Source organism: Euwallacea similis, chromosome 13 (genome assembly GCF_039881205.1).
Source record: "Euwallacea similis isolate ESF13 chromosome 13, ESF131.1, whole genome shotgun sequence".
Lineage (NCBI taxonomy): Eukaryota > Metazoa > Arthropoda > Insecta > Coleoptera > Curculionidae > Euwallacea > Euwallacea similis.
In genome coordinates, this window is record NC_089621.1 from 3,475,418 (window position 1) to 3,485,365 (window position 9,948).

At 33.9% G+C, this 9,948-nt stretch overlaps 2 protein-coding genes across 3 annotated transcripts; both read left to right on the plus strand.

Annotated features, from left to right (window-relative positions):
* Window positions 1-708: 708 nt before the first annotated feature.
* LOC136413333 (CD151 antigen-like) lies at window positions 709-8,792 on the plus strand. 2 transcript variants are annotated; one of them, XM_066396839.1, is made up of 6 exons: window positions 709-1,001; window positions 7,450-7,588; window positions 7,641-7,832; window positions 7,891-8,061; window positions 8,112-8,267; window positions 8,324-8,792. In XM_066396839.1, the coding sequence occupies exons 2-6, from the start codon at window positions 7,514-7,516 to the stop codon at window positions 8,510-8,512; spliced, it is 783 nt and encodes a 260-aa protein (XP_066252936.1). In that variant the 5' UTR covers window positions 709-1,001; window positions 7,450-7,513; the 3' UTR covers window positions 8,513-8,792. The 2 variants fall into 2 exon arrangements, with proteins under 2 accessions (XP_066252936.1, XP_066252937.1); XM_066396840.1 differs by having other exon boundaries at window positions 7,493-7,588.
* On the plus strand, window positions 2,485-6,246 carry SH3PX1 (sorting nexin 33-like protein SH3PX1). Its single transcript, XM_066396837.1, has 7 exons — window positions 2,485-3,019; window positions 3,092-3,333; window positions 3,993-4,172; window positions 4,233-4,522; window positions 4,578-4,728; window positions 4,778-5,071; window positions 5,127-6,246. Exons 1-7 carry the CDS (start codon window positions 2,880-2,882, stop codon window positions 5,510-5,512), a joined length of 1,683 nt encoding a protein of 560 aa, XP_066252934.1. The 5' UTR covers window positions 2,485-2,879; the 3' UTR covers window positions 5,513-6,246.
* Window positions 8,793-9,948: the final 1,156 nt, after the last annotated feature.

Genomic DNA, 9,948 nt, shown 5'->3' on the forward strand with positions numbered 1-9,948 from the left:
TTTAAAAAAACGGCAAAATTGAGGTAAAGAGGATTACCTACGCCTGAAATGAGATAAAAAATTACTTCACGTTAAATTCATAACGATACGAAGGTTTGAAGACGAAAACCTTTGCAGAAACTTCGGATATACAATCGTCCACATCTAAAATTTTTGTTTAAGATGCTACACAAATCAGATTTATTTTAATTGAGTGAATGATACAGGATTTTCGCAAAATAATATGTACATCATCTCTCGTATAGACACTTATCTAATCACAATAAGAAGCCTAAAAAGAATATTCTTGACGTAAAACTATTATATTTATTTCGATCCTTCTTTGAAGTCAGACATCAACAAACGCTAATAGAAACTCAAAGTGAATCGTTCATTTGAAACGAATTAGAACACGACATTAAGACTAAGAAGATCAAATATGGTAAAGGCGGTCTTAAGAATGCTGACAAATGTGTGGTGTGCTGATTTAGCAATTGGCTTGATTGACTCTACCCACACGCTTTCATTTTTATCAGCAACTACGGGAAATACTCATTTTTATACGATTGTTATTTGCCTTTAAGATCCGAAAATCAATTGTAGTACGAATGAAGGTCAAGATCCGCTGATCAAATTCAATGCTGGCTGAATAATCATACGGCAGATCAACGAAATTTCTATCAAAAACTTCCGGACTAATAAAGCGCAAACAAGCGCTTCAAACTCGTAGTCACGTTTGAAAATATCAATGTCAGCGCGGAGGTCCGCTAGGAAACACGGCATTTCGTTAGTTTCTTCTAATTTTGGATCATTTCGAACGAATTTATCTAAGAGACAATCGATTTCTCACAAAATCTGACTGTGCGCAATCGACTCAGTGAACTCACAGTGAGTGTCACTGAAAAACTGTGATTTTTGTGAATGTGCGGCGCATCACGTTGTAGTTCTGTAGACCAATGAGTGAACCTCTAGCAGACCAATGGGTTACTTGTTCGAGATTAGTGAGTAATTTTAGAAGTATGGTACGTATTTTATTGTGCTTCCGCATTCATGATTTATGAGCGTATTTGTTTGACCGCGGGATGCAGTTTCATTGAGTCTATATTAAACATAATATGTGTTTAAATAGAAATTGCAACAAAAGTGGCACTTTTCTCACCACCGGCAAAAAGGTGGGCCGCGTAAAAGCCTTGATCTTTTTTTCTATAATAAGACATAAGAAAATGTTTTTACTTTGATAATTGATACAGGTGCAGCTCGTGGGAGTTCGTATAAAACGTATGGTAGGAGTAATTTAAGTACCATCAGCAAAAATTCAATGTTTGGTAACGCATTGAACGTTTTACCTTCGCTCGCTATCACTAACAACATTGTCAATAACTTTTATTGCTAATAGTAATAATGACTTCGACGAGGGTCAACTCCACAAAATTATATATTTTTATCCTTGAATTTCGTATTCTGTTATTGCAAGTATACGCCGTGATTACCATTCGTTAATAAACAACACTGCGGCTGCATTAAATATTTTCCATTTGAACCTAATTTTAGTTGGTGATGAAGGACTTCACCAGAATTTAAATGAGTAGATTGCGAAAAGTATCAAGTTCATGTTAAAGTGAAAATAAAGACTGTTCACTGATTTAGTCCCGGACTAAAGTTTTCCAGAAGATACGCATTTCCTCATCATTTGATAGCCTTCGAAATTCGAATGATAATGGCATTAAATCGACATTTCTAACGGGTCCGCCCACTCTCCTGGCATTTTTACCTGGGCGCACTATCCTCGACCCGTCTTCAAATGTTATAGCGTTTTAAAATAGTTTGCCTGACCTATTTAGGTCCCTGCCCAGTTTCGTGTCCTCCAGTGAGAATGTACAGAAGAATTTAGAATATTAGATTTTCCTTAAAAACGATGCAAAAGGCGTCAGTTAAAACACGATTAAAAATAAATCAGAAATAATGCTTACGAATAAAAATAGGATTATTTGAGGGTTCCAACAAGTTATCTTTAGCTTGGACGCAGGTTTATTAGCGAATGGTTCAAAATCTCTCCTTTTTTGATCGACGGTAAATACATCTTAACGACTTTTTATGCTCACTCACACCATATGCGGCTCAGAGTAGGATATGTAAAATTAATAATCAGGGTTTGTTAACGCCTCAGTGTGAAGACTGAATTTTTTTACGCAACATCCGTTAATCAGAGAAATTAGGTCAAGGCCTGAGTAACTAACAATTAAGTATTGAGATTAAAATGATGGTGAATTTCACAATAAATTCATCATTCAATTCATGCTACTTTGGAGATATCCTCAATGTTATCTCGTCTTTAATACCAATAAAAAATAAGACTTAAAGCCTTACATTTTTTCCGCCAAAAATCTATTTGGAATTTAAATATCCTCAAACGCCATCTTTCCACGAATAGCCAAACGATACCTTACTCATTACGAGATCCCTGTTTCCCGTTGGCCTACTTTTTTATCTTCGTCATTGATCATATGACCTGATTCTAACCAATAGATAAGAAGCATGACGTACTCCAACTGCTCCATACAACAAAAGCAGAATCAAAAGGGTGTGTATGCAAAACCATATGTTATGTGTCAGATTCACATTACATGTCAGAATACAAATGTGTCATCAATTAAAAAAATTTTTTTGTTATCAAAATTGTTTTATTGAAATCATATTTTCCGGAATTCCGTTGCTTCCTAAGCAAAATGCTTTCCTTTTTCGTATAAACCAGTGCCAGAACAACAATCAAGGAAATTGTCGCTGTTAATAAACCTTTTGAGGTAATACGCTTGCAAGGCAAACGTTCACATCTAAAAGCCCCAAATCTCCAGACACCCACACATAACTAAAATTTATTGGGGCAAAGAACTTTGTGCAAAATGTCGACTTTCAAAGTCCGAGTGTTATATGACTTCCAAGGAGAACCAGGCACTGCCGAAATGTCTGTTACAGCAGGAGAAGTGCTTACGGTTTCCAGAACTGATGTTGGAGATGGTTGGTGGGAAGGTATTAACCCCAAGTAAGTATGATTCATGCAGATGGTTGACAACCTATAATATGATTACTTAAATGAATATGTGTTTAACTGCAGTGGCAAATCAGGCCTTTTCCCAGAGGCCTATGTGGAAAAACTAGACTCAGGACCTCCAAATATACCCCCTCCAGCTTTGCCAAACCAGGCTGGATGGGGCGGATCAGGAGGGGCCAATCAGGAACCTGACAATGCTCCACAAAATGATGATGATGACTGGGATGAATGGGATGATGATAATACTTACGAAACACCCGCACATAGTAATAATAGCAATTATGTTCCAAAAGCTGAATTATATGGTAAGTAAAATATGATGTAATATTTTGTTGAAAAAGGTAAAATTGAGAAATTAAATACAAAGCTCAATGCAAGCAATAGGTGTTTTTTGAAACAATGAACTAAATTGTATTAATCCTTATCAGCAAAACAGAACAGCAGGCTATCATTGGGATCAACCTTAAAGCTATCTCTTTATCTTTCTTTTCAATGTTAAAAATAAATTCAACACTCTTCTACTACCACCTAGGAAGCATGAATCTAATCTTTTCCTAAGTGACTGCTAAATTATTTTAAAAATACCAAGATTATTTCTTTTTGATTAACAAAGAGGTGAAAATTTTCCTTAGGTAATGTCTCATTCAAGTTGTTTAAGTTCAAGAAGGTGGCAAATGTAACATAATTTTCTAACTTCTCAATATTAAACTGAATATTATTAAGTGATTTAAGTTGGCACATCAATGACAACATTAGTTACAGGCTCCAAACAATTTACTCTTAATATATTTTTAAAAAATCCATAATTATGTTATATGCATTTTGTAATTTTGTTAAGATATAACACCTTATAATACACAGTATTTTCTAAACTTGTCCAACTCCATTTAGGCAATAAAGGTTATTTTAATTGTTGATAAAATATTCAAAATAGTAATTGCTGACAGGGTCTTTCATGTTTAAGGCAATAATGAGCAAAACCAAAACTACACCCAGCAATATTCTTACAACAGACAAAGTACCCAAAGTGATGCTATTTCACTGAGTGGAAGCACTATGGGTGACAATAAAGGCACAATAACAAAAAAAAGTTACAACATATTTTCAAGTGCAGTTCGCAGTGGTTTGGAGGGATATATATTAGGTATTTTTCCTCAACATTTCAGTAAGGGAATAATTGGAACTAAAATATAAAATCTTCTAGGGTTGACCAAAGATTCAGCTAGTACCGCATCTAGAAGGTGGCAAATATACCGGGAAAGCGACGACCAACTGGGGCGATGGGAAAATATTACTAACCCATATACAGTTCAAATAGCTTCTCCCAAGAAAGCTACTAAAATGGGAGGTTTAAAGTCATTTATAGCTTATCAGCTAACACCCTCTTTCACCGGTATTGAAGTTTCTAGGAGATATAAACATTTTGATTGGCTACATGATCGGTTATTGGAGAAATTTAATTTAATTGCCATTCCACCTTTACCTGACAAACAGGTACTATTTTTATTATAAAGTATAACCTCTGTGATTTCAGGGTGATTTTTTGTAGGTTTCTGGAAGATATGCTGAGGAATTTGTGGAACACCGTAGGGCTCAACTGCAAGAATTCATTAATTATATGTGCCGCCATCCGATTTTGTCCACTTGTGATGTATGGGTTCATTTTTTGACGTGCACTGATGAGAAGCAATGGAAACAGGGTTTGTACAAGAAAAACTATCAACAAAATCATTTCTGTTGATTTTCTAGGTAAAAGAAACGCCGAAAGAGATCAGTTAATAGGTGCAAATTTTTGCCTGTGCATAGAAGCCCCAGAAAAAGAAATCATGCAATCATTAATTGAGGTTAAAATAGATGAAAATATAAAGTACATCGATAAAATGGATCAGTCCATTAGGGGATTAATGAACTTGGCGCAAGATCAGCAGAAGAAAAATTTCTCTATGTACGAAAGGGAGTTTGGACGTATAGGTCAGGCTTTTGCAGAGCTTGGGAGTGCCTTTGAGCATGGCCAGCAAGGCATGTTCTCAAAGGCCTCGATAGGTAAGTTTAAACCTTGAAAATTCTTCCTTATCGGCTTTTGTCAATATTGTTTTAGATGTGAAAAATATCGGAGCCGCATATTCAGTAATAGCAATGATGTTCAAGTCACAAGGGAAAATTGATTGGGAACCGCTGTATGACCGGTTATACATTTACAAAGGTGTAACTTCGCACCTGCCTAACATTTTACAGATGCAAAAAATGGCGGAACAAAAAAAGAAAGAGTGTGAGCGTAACAATCAAATGTTGCAAATGGCGCTGACTGATGTCAGACGACGTTCTGACGTGATCACTTATACGGTGTTTGCGGAACTGAGTCATTTTCAACAGGAACGCGATAATGATTTGAAAAGGGCTCTGAAAGACTTTTTGCGGGAGCAGGTGAACTTTTATAAGAAAGTTGTGGCCAAACTTGAGGAAACTCTGGATCAATTTGAGTAAAATTTCTGAGAAAAGCCATGTTTTGATGGCTAACAAAATAGGGGCCATATAAGAACAAGGAGAGAGGAATTTTTGCCTAAAATTTATTTATTTCTTTCCTAGTCGAGCCTGAAAATATTAAGTATACATTTTTTTTGAATATCGTTTTTTTTAATAAACAAGAAATCTTAGCTTGATTAGTTAACGGTATTTTATGAATAATTTTATTTGTTTTGGCTTAATATCAATAATATTCTTATTTAAAAATGGATACCAATAGTTTTGGTTATTACTGTGTTGTAACAATTGTATTCCAAATCTTTAATCAATTATTAACGTGTAAATATTCGTCATTTCATTATTGTTATTATTTTCCCTTGATGAGATAATTTTATTAGTCCACGGATCTCGAGAAACGTCGACTAACGGTATTATTATGCTGATAAGACTATTAGAATATTATTTTTGAAATTAGGCAATTCTGAATTTATACCATACAAGCTTTAAAAGAGCAACCGGAAGTGCTTCTTTACTTTTAACAGCTTCTTTTTATAGGACTGTACATTTTATTGTTATAATTATTATAATGGGTGATCACTTAAAAAACTCATAGTAGGTGGTGACCTACAAATTTAGGGCGTTAATTAAGCCATTTGCTCGTTATCATCAAACATATGATAAATACATAACAGCTGATAAATTTATCTAAGACATATTTTTTATTTTAAACGCCTACTTGAGGTCTTTTTTGACGAACACCTTTTTCTATTTGTATAATAAATTTAAATTGAATCTTTGGTGTCTTTTCTTATATTTTATGTGCGGCTTTTAAACTCTTTTTCAAACTAGGATGTACTAGAAAAGAAATCAAATTAATCTAAAATTGTACAATAATAACTAGGATTATCGACACATCGTCTATATAGAATTATACTGTCGTAAGTGTCAAAATCTTGAAAACTGATATTTCTTTTTTTCTTGAAGAGTCTAACACTAAAGCTTCATAAAAAATATCGTATGTAATAAATTTTTTCTTTGTTAATGTAAAAAATTTGGAATTACGTAGTCATTAAATAATAATAATAATCGTAATAGTACAGTTAAATATTTGGACCTCATTGTTTCTGATACAGGTTAAATGTACATACGACAGTATAATTCTATATGGACGACATGTTAATAAAAAAATTGATAAAATACTAGAGATAGCCAAGGGACCTTGATGGTCCCTACATTTTTCCATCGTGAATTTTTTTCTTCTATTGGTGTATAATTTTATCAATTGGGCGAATGAAACAGTAATCAAGAACGTTTGAAGAATAAAAACAGATTGAAAGGTTTGCGATTTTAGAGCAAAAACCTTACATCTGCAGGGCAGTGCGATTATTATGGTTATCTCCTAAATTGTTGAGATTTAGGTTGGTTAGCCATGATTTTTCAAGCCCCTGGTAACTTTGCTAACAAAATAATTTCTATAAGGAAGGACAAATTAAGTAACGCTCTGTTCTGATTTATTATTAATTATTTAATTTTTCTAAAAAAACACAAATTTTCAACCTCCGTTTTTGGGAGAGATTTGTCGAAATTTTAAATTTTCATTGCTGGATTAGGTCTTCTACAGAGGAAAATATAAAAGAATCGATCATGTTGCTATAAAATGAGCTTTTTAATGGTTGAATAAACCGGCTTTGATTTTTTAAATACCTAATGAAGGTATAGGAACAAAAATAATAAAACTCGTTATAGATAGCCCATCAAAAATTATAAATTATCGCGTAACATGCTAGCAACCCGTCTATCAAATATCCACACACGAGAGTAATAAACACAGTTTGATTTATTGCGAATTACCAAAACTAAGTTGTAGAAAAATCAATTTGAAACTGTGTCTCCATAGTCATAAAGTTTATTCCTTTATATTCCAAGTGTGTAGATACTAAATTCTAAATTTCTTCCAGCCTAATGTAAAACCAACGAATTATTATAATGTAATCTCTTTAGCTTTGGAATAATTGAACGAAGATGAGTTCCGACGACGGGTGTTGCCGTGTCTCCATTATCAAAGCAATTCTCTACGCCTACCAATTTGTATTTTTGGTAATCCTTTGGATTCAATCTAATATTCCCATGATTATCTGATGATTTTTAGTTAACTGGAATCGCCATCATTACAGTAGGAGTATGGAAATACCTGGAAACCTACCACTACTTTACAGTGGCAGATCTGAATATGTATTCAGCAGTCTTGTATCTGTTCATCATCACTGGATGTCTAGTCATTTGCGTCTTTATATTCGGGTTTTGTGCCATACCAAAGAATAGGACTAAATTGATATTTGTAGTGAGTTTTGTTTGTTTTTTAACATGACAACAGGCATTGGCATTAACAAACATTTTAGTTTATTTTAGTACTGGTTTTGATATTCCTCTTGGAGTCGTTAGTGGCTATTTTGGCCTACTTTCACCAACACAGCATTAACGACGATGTCAATCTCAAGCTTAACTCCTCCTTTCTGGAAAATTACAACAGAAATTCCAAAACGGATTCTATAGACTTTATTCAAACCAATGTAAGTGATTTGATAGAATTTTAGAATAGTACCGAATTGGTATTTTTAAGCTGCATTGCTGCGGTGCTGAAACCTTCTCCGATTGGCAATACAGCAGGTGGATTAAAGGCTCTCCGGGGATTTTGAACAAAGTTCCTGATTCCTGCTGCAAAACTCCATCATTTTTGTGCGGAAAACGCGATCACCCTTCCAACATATTCTATGCTGTAATGTGTCTCACAACGCTTCAAATCCCTCCAAACAGTTCTTTTATACTTTTCAGGGATGTGAGGACAAAATTGCGTCCATCCTGAAGTTAAGCTTATGGATAATGTGTGCAGTATCATTGGGAGTCAGCGTTTTACAAGTTGTGGGGGTAGTATGCAGCATAAAGCTGTTTCTGAAGCTGGAAGCTGAGGATCGGAATTACACTCCTAATTCGAACGGCAACGAACTGCTTGTGCCTCCGTAATTCCAGAAGTAGAATGTGTTCATAATAATGCCATAATAAACACAGTTGCCATTTAAATGTTTAGAACAGAAATTAATGTGGCTTTTACTAGTCGGTTTAAAATGTGCCTTTATGGGCCCTTATTGTTGAATTTTTGTTGACATAATTTAAGAAATCTACTTGTGTTAATGTTAGGAAACTGGGAGCTTTAATAATTTAATTGTATGTAGTAGTTGATATTGTAACAATTTCCTGTCGTAAATAATGCCAAAAAAAATCCCTAGATATAATGGTAATAGTGCAATAAATGTTGACGCAAAAAATGATACATTCTTTTTTTTCTGGAACATCATACTTGCCTATAGACAAAGTGAATCAAAATGGATTAAACAAACATATTGGTCATATCAATGGGTCGTGCTGATGAATAAAGTTATCCACCAATCTTATCGACTATATAAATATCTGTCCTACTACCTGTATTTCACTTGTTACCTTATATATAAAAACGCATTTATTTGAGACAGAGGAAGCGTAATGAAACACTTGTCGCGGAGATAAAAGCAAACACTGACTCGGAGTTAGCTCATTTAGATAAGATAGGCGAAGAATGACTATATGTGCAAATAAATAAGGTATAATAATCATAAGTAAGGAATGTATATAGGCTGTAGTTATCGGATTTGCAGTCCTATATGGATTCATTGTAGGAGTCATGAACTAAACCTTGCTCTTTGAATATGGGAAAATATCGGTTAATGATTAATGAATTACAGTTTAGTTTGGGTTAAAACGTCACCCAATTTCAGTTTAAAAGCAAATTATTGTTATTAATGCCGTACCTTTTTTAATTGCTTGCTGCCCACGATTATTTTCTTAACAGACAAATAAAGAAAAATAGACAAAGAAAGTTAAATGGTTCAATTATATATGGCTTTACTAGAGATCTCAATGCGCTTCAATGGGCGCAAGTCATGCAACAGACTTTTATTGGGTCATTGGGTGCACACTAGGATTCCTCAAGTGCTAAATTGCGTCAAAATTAAGTTGGTAAATGAGTTACTTGTATACGAATATACCTAGTCTCTTCAATTAACTTGTGCATATATATATCCTCAAGATAATTAGGATGACAGATTGAAAAATAGCAAAAAATACAAATTTTCTCCTTTCGAAAATTTTCCAATTTTTTACTTGCTATTTTTCATTTCCCGTGAATGACAAGAGTTATTTAACTGTATTTTGCGGGAACATCGTTTAAAGTACTTTTGGAATTGTAAAAGTTTGGCATTTAATATACAAAAAATGGAAACCAAAGGAAATATTACCACCTGCTTCTGGAAACTTAGACATTGAGATATTTTATTTGTTTTTTTTTGGCAATTCCATATTTGAATATTTTGGAGTACATTGTCAAATTTTTCAAGATTTCTTTTTTTTAAGTTTGAGAACGGCAG